The sequence below is a fragment of the Biomphalaria glabrata genome, chromosome 16 (assembly GCF_947242115.1).
Source record: "Biomphalaria glabrata chromosome 16, xgBioGlab47.1, whole genome shotgun sequence".
NCBI classification, from domain to species: Eukaryota; Metazoa; Mollusca; class Gastropoda; family Planorbidae; genus Biomphalaria; species Biomphalaria glabrata.
The window spans coordinates 18,154,883-18,167,091 of NC_074726.1; the positions used below are offsets into that span (position 1 = coordinate 18,154,883).

The 12,209-nt window shown below is 34.9% G+C and overlaps 1 protein-coding gene across 3 annotated transcripts in view; it reads right to left on the minus strand.

Moving 5' to 3' along the window:
* LOC106068997 (armadillo repeat-containing protein 8-like) overlaps nt 1-4,023 on the minus strand; it is a 40,586-nt gene extending 36,563 nt beyond the window's left edge. Inside the window, exon 1 of one of the 3 annotated variants that reach the window (XM_013228552.2) lies at nt 3,896-4,023. Coding sequence is in view for 2 of the 3 variants with exons in the window: in XM_013228550.2 (XP_013084004.1) it covers nt 3,585-3,587 (3 nt within the window). In the remaining variant the exon portion in view is untranslated. The other 2 variants (XM_013228550.2, XM_013228551.2) reach the window with 2 other exon arrangements.
* Between the last annotated feature and the right edge of the window lie 8,186 nt (nt 4,024-12,209).

A 12,209-nucleotide genomic window follows, 5' to 3' on the forward strand; every position in this document is an offset into this window, starting at 1 on the left:
GTTATATTTATATAAATAGTATAGTCAACAAGCTCATAGATATAGATTAGAATTTAATAGAATGTCTAGACTCTAGATGACTAGTAGTAGATCTATTTTATACTTCTAGAGTCTATTACTACTAGTAGTATTATTAAATAATAATCTAGTCTAGCCTAGGCCGGCTAAGCCTAACTAACTACTAAACTTTTATTAACTAAACTAGCCTTTTACTAGGGACTAGGGCCTAGTAGGGGCAGGGATCTTTTAGAGTCTTTAGTTATGATTGATTGTTGTTTTTACATTTGCTTCATGTTTTAAAAACCCTCATGCTAATCTTAAAGGAGGATTCCTAAGCTTTTGAATGATACCACATTGTCAACAAATGAAAGTCGTGATTATTTAGAAAATTTACAGTAAAGTCATAGGTAAGAATGATTTTGCATTTAATATAATTTTTAAGCAAGCTTGGAATATTTTTATTGAATTTAGACCTAGATTTATGCTTAAAGTTTGTTATTTCATTATTTTTTAATGAAATTTTGTCCTCCAAAATTAAAAAAACTTCCCCTAACATGCTATAAATGATGCCAAATTAGGCTATTTTTCAAAATGGGTAAATGGAAAAATTATAGTTCTACCATAACAATCTATGACTATAGTATTAAAATCAATATTTTTATAATAGAGTAGTGTTAGAAATCTTTTTTTTCTATACTTAGGTACACAAAATATTATAAAAGGAAATCAGCTAATTAAGGCAAATTTGGGCCCATCCTGACGATGTTAAATGAAGTCACCCCATGATGCAGCGACATGTGGCGCCAGACATTAGTAATTCTCGTGGATAATATGAAGTATAAATGATTTATGCATTGTTTAACAGCTTATCTTTGATCAACCTAGTGGAGAGAATGCTATCAAGGTGTTATTTTACATTATATTTATAAATATTATAAAGCTGAGGAAGTTTCTACCAAACGGCATTCTAGAAAAAGGATCGAAGTCAATTTTCAAATAATTGGATTAGCTGTGAATGAATGTTAGCTGCATGTGAGATGAAACATTCAAATTAAAAATCATATAATAGGGTAGCTGTGTTCCAAATTTCAAGCTTTTATCTATTATGGTTATAAAGTTATGATGAGATGACGAAAATTCATTTTTTTGATCACAGCTTTTTGGACATTTTCTATTTATATTATAAAATACTATTTAAAAGTATTTAGTAGATTAATCATCATGTCACTCTAGATCTAGAAGACAAGAATACAAGTAACAAGGGTATTAGTTTACGAGACTAGAAATGCTAAATCAGGTTTCTCTTATATTTTAAGAGAGATCTCTATATATGCTGAGTATATCTATTATACATAACATAGACTACTTTACACTTTAAAAAATTACATAGACTAGATCTAGATCTATAGTAGTTTATTTATTTTGGACATTACATGAATTCGGACATTTGCTGTTTTCGTGGTCATTAAATTAATTATTTTAATATTTATTATAAAACTAGCGCGCTGTATAATGTGCTTGTCCATTTTCCAATGATTCTGACCCAATTTCCTTCCATTTAGCTGTCTTTTTATGTAAGAAAAACGAATTTCAAATTTGCTAGTCAGGTTGTTGTTTTTTCCTGTTACCCGGATGACTTTACCTCTTCCTAGGGTTAAGACTATATTTTTTTATTGGCCAAGTCTATACTAATGAGCCCGACAATATTTATTCTGTTTTTGGAGCTGATTTATTTGATTTATAAGCCAAGTTGTCTGATTCCATACAAATAAAAAATTAATAGGGTGTCCGAATTAAATTACGATTTTCTTACCAAAATTTATTTCGGACAGCCAGTTTTGGACATCAATAAAAAAATGATCTTATATAAATATTATATTTGTTCATTTGTTGTGTTTTTTTAAATAGAGAATAAATGGGCAAATGTTTGGAGTGAGCTTGGTACATTGAATGAAGTTAAATGCTTAGATCTAGACCTACTAGATAGATCTAGATTTATATAGAGAAAATATAAAGGATTCAGTTAGGCAAGAATGGCTATCCTAACATGTACAATACTACAAAAGATCATCTGACATCTGTATTAGAAATTTATTAAATTAATAAACAAAAAACACAAACATTCAACACACATCTAATCATGCAAACAATTCAAACATAAAATAAGTCTAAAAGTCGGTATAGAAGTCACTATCCCAGTGACCTAATTTTGGTAGAATAAGTGTGTTCATATTTTTACTTTGTTTGTTCGTATTTATGCATAATTCCTAAACATCTTAATGATTTAATGTGAGGGGCTATGCCTGGGGATCTTTAAATTTAGATATATTAATATAGAATTAAAATCTGAGTTTATTGAGGCCTAAATATACAGACTGTCCGAAATAAATAATGGTGTACGGAATCAAATAATGTGGGTCAAATTTGTCCGAATTAAATGAAAACACACGGCCTCTTTGACCTTAAATATTGTTACAAATGACAGTGATAGGTAGAGGTCAACGTATGACCCCGGCGAGATAACACAGCAGCGGGTGTTCTCTGGAATGTACATGTATCAACAAAGACAGGATGTGACGTGTCCTTACGTGTTATTCCAGAAGGTACTAGCAATGTCCAGTGACAGATAGAGGTCACAACTTGTGACCCCGGCAAGATGACACTGCAACCGATGTTTTCTGGAATCTACATGTATAAACAAAGACAGGATGTGACGTTTCCTCACGTGTTATCCCAGAGGATACTAGCCGTGTTTGTGCAACTTTGGACAAGCGATTAGGAACTCTATATAAGCCAGAGAGTTAATGTGAAAGTCAGTCGTATGGAGTCGTGATTGAGCCATTACAGTCGATACAGACGATGTAAGACGTGTGCGGCTCTGTGGAAGAGAAATGTGTACGACTCGATGCAAGTTAACTAGGGTAGAGTTAACTGGAGTGGACTACTGTCGTTAAAGTCTATACAGCGAACTACAGTGGACTTGAGCCGTTACAGTCGATACAGTCGATGTAAGACGTGTGCGGCTCTGATTCGGTAGACTTGAGTACGACTTGGTTCAGCTTTGGGAGACCTGGAGCGACACTGGGAAGTGTGTCGTTGGTCTGTTCTGTGGAATACGGCTTGAGGAAAGTTGAGAAGAGATGAATTGCAACGAAGTGAAGAGATGAATTGCAACGAAGTATAGCTAACTGTAAACGCTACATGTTACAGTAACGAATTGTTAGAGTTAATAGTCATTAAAGTTATATGAAACTGAAAGTTTAGTCGTCAAGTTCTTTGCAGTGTTTTTTTATTTGTGTGTCTACTAATACATTTAGCCAGAAGATTCAGAAATATGTAACAATATTTATATAATAACAAATATGGGTTAGAGGTACAAATATAACTATAAGTAGTCATCCTTATTCTCCTTAATAAAAACTAAAGAAGATTTTTGATGTACTTCAACTTCATTTTCTTTTCTATGTCGAACCATGTCAAATAATGCGCTGTCAAAGTCAAACTTTCAAATTTGGGCCTAAAGGTGTCCGAATAGCATAAACTACTCTAGATTATTATTTCATTTGAGATTTTATTTTACTTACCATTTTTAATTTATAATTATTTATAGCCTTAGCCTTGGCTTGGACTTGGGCTACTTTATTCTACTTAGACTTGACTTAGGTCTAGGATACACTTACAGAATCTGTAACAGATCTAGACTGTCTATAGATTTATAGATCTTTATTCTAGATCTATAAACAACAGATCTAGACCCAAGGGCCTAGGCCTAGTACCCTAGATTCTATATACTAATATAGATCTAGACTAGTTCTAGTCCAGTAATCATAAAAGAACAACACACAATCCTCTATCCTGCAAGCAGCACATACCTATGTAATATAGATTCTATTACCTTTTTATTTACTTTCGACGACTTTCGTAACTTCAAAATGGAAAATTATAGGCTAAATTTTGTGCCTGACATAGATCTGTAGATCTATATTATATTTACACTTCGTAAATATGCCAAAATGTATGTACAAATTGAGATTTTCTATATCCTCCAAGTCAGCAGTACTCAAACTTTTTAGCTATTCGACCCCTTTTTACTATTCCCCAATAAATATACACATTTACACACATATATAAGAATATTGTAAAGAGTGTAGGAGGAAGCAAACAACAATGCTTCACATCATTCTCTATGCATAAGTGAGCTGAATAGATCACCGTTGTATCTGATTTGAACCTTTTGATTCTCATGCAGTTGCTTCAGCATGGCGATGAATCTTAAATGGGCATCTGAGCCGAGATAGAATCCTCCATAAGCAATTTGTGACTCACTGTGTCAAATGCTTTGGTGAGATCGACGAATTCAGTGTACAAATCCAGGTTCTGCTCCCTGCATTTTTCCTGCATTTGACGCTAGAAGAATTAAGTCCAATGTGCCTCTACCAGCTTAAAAACCACACTGAATTTCAGAAAGCACACTGCCTACTTTGGAGTTGGCCAATTTGTCAAGGAGTTTCCTGGCAATGATTTTCCCAGCTTCTAGGAGCAGTCCCAGCACAAAGTGAAGAGGCCTAGCTTTCTGTGAGAGCAGCACCAACCATTTTAAAAACTTTTGCTGGAAGACGTCTGAGCCAGGCGTTTTGTGTCCTATAAGCTTCCCAATTGTCTTTTCAACAATTCGTCGAGTTCCTTTTATCACTGTTTCTTGTGGGATTTCACCAATCTGGTACGTTGGGCCGTAAGCAGAGCGGAGTGATTCAAAGAGTAGGTAAGCGCGTGTCTCTTGCGTCCGCGAATCTGTGTATATTTTCCGAAAGCTCCATGCATCCACTAGTTGTTTTTTTAATTTGCATACTTTCGCATGCAAAGTATTACACGAGGCTCTGTAGAGGGAGTTTTTTTTTTTTTTTCAGTGCTGTTGGGGTTTGCGAGCACAGAAGAGTAGTGGGTGTTTTTTTTATTATTATTAAAACTCTTGGATTGCTGTGTTGTTCTCGTCAAACCAGTCTCTGTTGGGCTTGATGCAATAGCCCACTGCCCTGCTGGCCGTTGCGTCCGGAGAGTCTGTTTTAGTTGGTTCCAGTTTGCCTTTTGGTCAATTTCCTGAGGCTTTCCGAGCTCAAAACTTGTTCTGTACATTCACCAACTTTTCGACATTCAGTTTCCTAGTTCGAAGGTAAACTTTTTTTTTTTTTTTTGGGGGGGGGGGGGGGGGCTTTGATTGAGATGTTGAACTTTGCACGAACAAGACGCTGATCTGTATAGCAGTCGGCACTTGAAATAACTCTGAGTGTGCATTACTTTTCCAACATCGCATTGCTGCACTAGTATACAGTCAAGTCAATGCCAATGTTTGGGTATTTGATGTGCTGCCAACATATTACAAAATATAAATGGAGTTTGAAGCTTTTAGTGATGAAACCCTGGGTGGTGATGCAAAGACCAGATAACAATACTAAATTGAAATCTCTTTTGTAGTTTTATTGCTGTATGTGGATGTTAGACTGGTACCTGATGGTTATAGAATATATAAAGATCTGGACCTAGCAAAATTTTGAACTTAGGAAAAACAATGTGGTCTTCTCTTATGCCTGTGATGGGGAATTTACTTAAATTACATCTTGCTTTGAAATCTTAATATTTGCATCAAGAGCAGTGCCACACCATGATCAAAAGCTTCTTTCAAAACTGAATTGTGGCTGCATTTTGTACACAGCATTGCTGCCACATTAGGCATATACATCCAACAGTTCTTATTATTGAAGTAGGCTTACCTTTTGGCATTGACGATTACGCTCAGAAATGAAGATTTAAACATTTCTTCCCATTCGAAGTACGCTAGCAACTTACTACTTTGGATGAATCCGGGTTGTTGAGAGGAAATAATGTAGTAGCGACAATTGTAAACTTTTAGGGGAATTGTGCTGAGAAAAGTGCGCCCGATTCGACAGCGTAAATGCTTTCAGATGAATTGCTCTGAAAACGTTTTCAGAGAGACTAGAATTATTTAAAATAATTGAAAACTTGCAGAATAAACGATAGAGATAATTTATATTTGAAAATTGCTGACCATTTTTCCTTATTTTGGTTCCATCATCTACAACGATCTTCTACTGGATAAAGATATCAGCAGGATAGCCAAGGCAATGACACCATGTCACGGCTGCAGAAAAGAATGTGGGGCAATATCTTGCTGACTATCAATACCAAAGTCTTAGTCTACCGGACATTTGTGATGAGCACTCTGCTATGCGGTAGTGACAGTGGCGTAGCTAGCCATGTGCGGGTGGTGTGGGCCGCACGGAGCATCAAGTGATGAGGGGCATCAAACTGAGCACAAAATTTCTCAGTAAAAACTACACACATTGTACATAAATGAACAAACATTAACTACTGTATTTGATTGAAAGATTTATTTATTTCTCCCCTCTGTTAATATTATGGGCGTTGCTCAAGATTGATAAGTCTGGCTTGCGCTCATAGTGCTAGCTTAGATGGAAAAATTGTCTTCTCTGCTTAAAATTGTTGACGGCAATGATCACAGAGTCCTAAAGGTAAAAATCTGATAATGAAATGAATCTTGGATATCACTCCTTTTCTTTCAAAGCAGAATCTGGTCCTCAATGGGCATCACGAACGAATTGAAGAAGAATTGTAAAGACAAAATCTCTTACGTAGGCGGATTGTTAGTTGCCATGCAGTCTTAATTTTTTTTACCTATTTTGGATTCTTGGCCCCTGAATTAACTGAAATAAACGACGGGTAAGTCTAACTCCAAAACAGTGATCGCCAATCGAGACTGCGCACTTAAATGGAAAACATTAAAAACATCGATAACTACTATTCGGAAGGGCAAGGCTGAATCCATTATTACCTCCAGCGAAAGTATGTGCTCAGATCTGAGGATTAGTGCAGAATATTAAAGACGTAATGGCCACAATAAAAAGAAGCCAAGCGAAAAAAGGTGAAGATTCTGTATAAACACATACGAACGAGCTACGGATTGAGATTCGTTTTTCCTTGGACGTGATAGTTCAAGAAATAATCACCCAATATGATCATGATGTGGTAGGTGAATATGAATTTTGTCGCTATCCCAACTATTAAATCCTCAGATTGAAATCAATCTCGATGATGCTCATAGCTACATTGGACAAAAACTAATTTCGTCGGGAGCGAAAGAGGCCTCAACAGTATGTCGCAATTTCTTCAGAAGCCTTTGAACTTCTCAAACAAGGACCTGTTTGGAATCTTGAATTAAAATCAACTAGAATGCCACTAGATGATTCAGTTCTAAATAATGTCTAAATATTCGTGATGCCTATTGAATGCCAGATTCTGCTTTGAGAGAAAAATAATGATGTCCAAGAGTCTCTTCAGGTAGTATTATCGCCCGGGTATGCTATTTTGCCTCAACGTGGCAGTCAGGTGGAAACGATCATTTGAGGAAGTGATTAGCCTAATTGAATAGCAAAACAAAACTCCTGTGAGAGTGTCCAAGGCAATGCGAGTTTTTCCATTGCACGGAGGGGAGTTGAAAGAGAGCTCCCACGTCCCTGTCGATAATCCATGCGCCGTTCCTTAAGGGACCGTTACACTAATGGCGAGTCCTGCACGGTTAGCTTGGTACAACATAGGAAAATGGCTGAGGTTCCTGGTGTACTCGGCCTTCGGCCATGCAGTCTAGTCCATGCACCCGGAGTTCCAGATATTTGGAAATAGCAATGCTTTACATAGGTCTCTTTCAGACAGAACGGTTGTTCAGGCAGGCTTACAAGCCTAGAGCTCGAAGAGTCTTCGGCTCAGCTCTTTTGACAATCACGTGGTAGCATTATCAGATTGTAGTGTAACTAATTTGTTTATTTTCTGCGTGTGTCCAGCGTGTCCAAAGGTCATGTCCAGTGTGTGTGTGTGTGTTTATAGTAGTTAAGCAATGCCTTGTGAGATGTGTTTGTGCTCATTGACTGTCTACTGCAGTCTTGTTGAATAAAGCCTTGTTATTGGTATTCTAGTCGTTGTTATTTCATTACACAGATTTTTAAATAATACTGACAATTATGGTAAGTGTGGCTTTATGCGAGTGAGGTTTTTCAGACTTAATTAAGTTGATCAAGAATTAATACCAATCAGCGATGCATTTCACTATCTAGGCCATTAGTGGAAATTTCGATAAAATTGTTGATAGTTTTCTGTCCAAGAAAGCTCGTAATATTTATTTGTAGTATATTTTGAAATAGTCTAATAACGTATTTTCGCTGTTTTATATCGGGGGGGGGGGCATCATGAGGAGACGCCGCACTGGGCATCAAACACCCTAGCTACGTTACGCCACTGTGTAGTGAAATATAGTCAACCTATTCATGACAGGAAAAAAAGCCAAATCTCTCTCTCTCTCTCTCTCTCTCTCTCTCTCTCTCTCTCTCTATATATATATATATATATATATATATATATATATATATATATATATATATATATATATCAGAGTCACTATATTGCGGAACAGTTTGCTGCTACTTTTAGTTTTCAATTTTTTGCTCCGTAATGGTTTGACCTATAGAAAAACTAAAAGTATCTAGACATTGCCCATTCATTTTCCGATAAAAATAGACGCAATGTTTAGTTTTGCACCACATATTTAAATTTTACATTCAAATAGACTGAGATATGGTCAGTCACAATTACGGAACATGATTTTTTAAGAAGTCACAATTGCGGAACACGTTAAAAATGTCGGGAAAAGCCTATATAAAGCACATATTTTATTAGTCATGTATGATACTTGAACTCCTTATCCTTTACATTAATTTTATTTTCATTAAAGCTTAAGACACACATTGTCACTTTAAGACTCTTTACCTCTTCTTTAATTGTAATTGACATTTATATCATATATATAGTACCCTGATTTTTCTTACAATGTTTTATTTTCCACTATTCTTTAATTCTTTTTTGTTATATTAATATTATATATATGATATTTGATATTATGATTTGTCCTCTTTTTGCTGGACGTCTGGTAATCATAAATTCTATATTATATGTAATATTATTCTCTAAATGTTTTTATGTATACTAATACAAACTCATATTTAAATTCCGATAATCTAAATCACTATGTAAATGTTAAGCTAATAGTGCAGGTCAGATATAATCTATAGTGCACTGGCAGATCCAGGGGGGGGGGGGCGGTAGGGCCGACCCTCCCGGACGAATTTTAGTATAGAATTTACACAATTTGTATACGAATTTATTACTTATGTTAATAATATATACTAATTATTTATATTTCAACCTATTTTTAGATTATTTCGCCCCCCCCTCTAGCATGTTGGCCGATTTGGTGGGGTCGGGAGGGGGCGATGGCATCAATCCCGCCCCTCCAATAAACTTTCGAGTGGGGGGGCGGTCCAATTTATTTGTAGAAATCACAGCTTGCTAACAGAACCAATTAAATATCTATATGATCAAAACTTGTTATTGATATTTTAACCGATCAATATATTATGTTGTTTCCCTGTTAGCCGACTGAGTGGGGGGCGAATACCTCTACTGCCCTTCCCACCTAAACCCTTTGGGTGTGGGAGGGGGGCGGTCCTACTTTTATGGAGAAATCATAGTTTGTGAACAAAATTAGTTGAATTAATATATAACCTACATTTTATATTGTCACTCCTCTTCTGGTATTTTGGCCGATTTGATACTTTTTCTTTTTGTATTATAGTTAAGAAATTACAAAATAAAAAAATCTGTCACTAATATAATTTATATATGCCATAAATAAAATTCTTATATCGAGTCGCCCCACCCCTATTCTTTAATGCCAAATGCAATCATTAGAAGAAATAATAAAAAGGGGCGATGATAAATCATTTTCACTCTACCGCCCCTCCCCTTTCTAGACAGAATTTATGTAATTTCACATGAATTTATCATTTTAAGAAAGACTTTGCTTTGGAAAAGTTAGAATTCAAACGAAATTTTTCAGTATAAGAGTCACGATTGAGATGAGTTCTAAGCCCAGGCAATGTATTCCTAGTCGCCTTTTTCCAACCTTTATTCAATCTGATATTTTTTTAGTTAAATAAATATGGGACTATAACTCACAATTGTACTACAACACTATTGAATATTATTTATCGAAAAAAAACAACATTTTTTTCGGCGGCGATCCTCAAAGCTTTAATCTAAATATGTCTTTTCTTTTCAAGGAACAAATCGGTTTTATTGGCAATGTATTAAGGGCCTATAAACTCAGAATAGAATATTTTTCAACATTATTCAAAAGCTCCTTTTTTAATAGAATGAGCTTAAGGTCAGGAGAATGCGTTTCTTTAGTGAAGAATACAAGAAAACGCTTTTGGTGCCCCGAACTCCACTGATGAATAATAAGCTGTAGATGTTGAAAGAATGCGTTTCTACAGTGAAAAACTCAAGAAAACGCTTTTGGCGTCGGAGCTTCGCCCCGAACCCCACTGATGAATAATAAGCTGTAGATGTCAGGAGAAATGCGTTTCTTCAGTGAATTATGCAAGAAAACGATTTTGTCGTAGGGGCTTCGCCCCTAATCCCACTGGGGAATCTTACAGCGCTCCCGCAGACCCCCAAGCTTGCAAGTAAAGGCGTCAACATGACTGTTTTTTTTTTTCGCCGAATGCTGCGAAAAACTGATTTTTTTTCCTCATATATATTCAAATCGACTGAGATATGGTCAGTCACAATTACGGAACAAGATTTTTTAAGAAGTCACAATTGCGGAACACGGTAAAAATGTCTTTTATATTACGAATTAACTCATTATCCTTTACATTAATTTTATTTTATTAAAGCTTAAGACAACACATTGTCAATTTTAAATTCTGTATCTCTTCTTTAATTTAATTGACGTCACACTACCCTGACTTTCCTTACAATTTTACAAGGTTGTATTTTTCATTCTAATTTTTTTGTTATATTAATAATATATATAAGATATTATTTGATATGATTTGTCCTCTTTTTGCTGGACGTCTGGTAATCATAAACTCTATATAATATGTAATATTATTCTCTGATGTTTTTAAATTTATATTACTCATAAACTCATTTTAACTCCCAATAATCTAAATCACTATGTAAATGCGCAGGTCAAATCAATAACATCTATAGTGTTCCACAATTGTGACTATCTTTAAAAAGGTAAAAACTGGGTAAACATCTCCCAATTTTTTAAAAATTGAATTCCTGGTAGATAGCTATGAAATGAAGTGTTTCCACGTCCATTTATAAACCGAAAATTAGGTGTATCATGCAGGTGATGGGTCATTATCATTTTTAAAAAGCGGTTCTAGGCTCCTGGTAGGCCTACGTGAAAAATAATGGACGATTCCACACCTGTCAACTTTAACCTAGCTGGAGTCAAAATTAATTTTCTGCTGTAAAGGGAAAACCCTTATAATGGAAATGTAGAGAAATGGACCATGCGCAGTACCGTTACAGTAGTTTAGCAGAAAATTTCAAAATAAAGTAGATTTTAACTAATTTTAACATGTTCCGCAATAGTTATATAGTGACTCTATTAGATCTATATATGCTCGGCACCTTCACGGAGTTCACAGCTTATAGCTACATTCTAGTAACTAGAATCTAGATCTAAGACGTCTAAGACTCTTAAGTCTAGATCATGTGATCTAGATCTAAATTATCTACTAGTCTATATCTAGACGATACAAATCTTCGTATCAAAATTCTTTAAAAAAAACAACAACATTTGAATCAATATTCTATTCCATGAGTTAGTTAATAAATGGAAAATCTATTTTATAATGATCCATTGACACTTTTTCCATTGTGACCTTAGATGCAAATTTTTTTGTAACAATATGCGCGAATCTATGAATGAAGCTTGATTTATTAATGAAGAAGTCTGTGACCTTTTTTTTCATTGAAAAGTGGTGTTTTTTTTTTTTTTTTTTGAAAATATGCTTGCATAGATAATTTCAAAAATTAGATGGTTCACTTTCAGAAAAGAAAAAAGTAGCCGTTGCATCAGAACTTTGAATGATCTTAAGTATCATGATGTCAGATTTTTATTTTCTGTTCTAGTTTCTGAGATCTAATCTAAAACTAATAGCGTTTTTTCCCCTTTCGGAGGCCAGTAAAAAGTGATGAAAGTAATTAATTTTAAAACAAAATTATTTGTGATATTTAAAAATTTTTTTTTGTTACCTTGATAT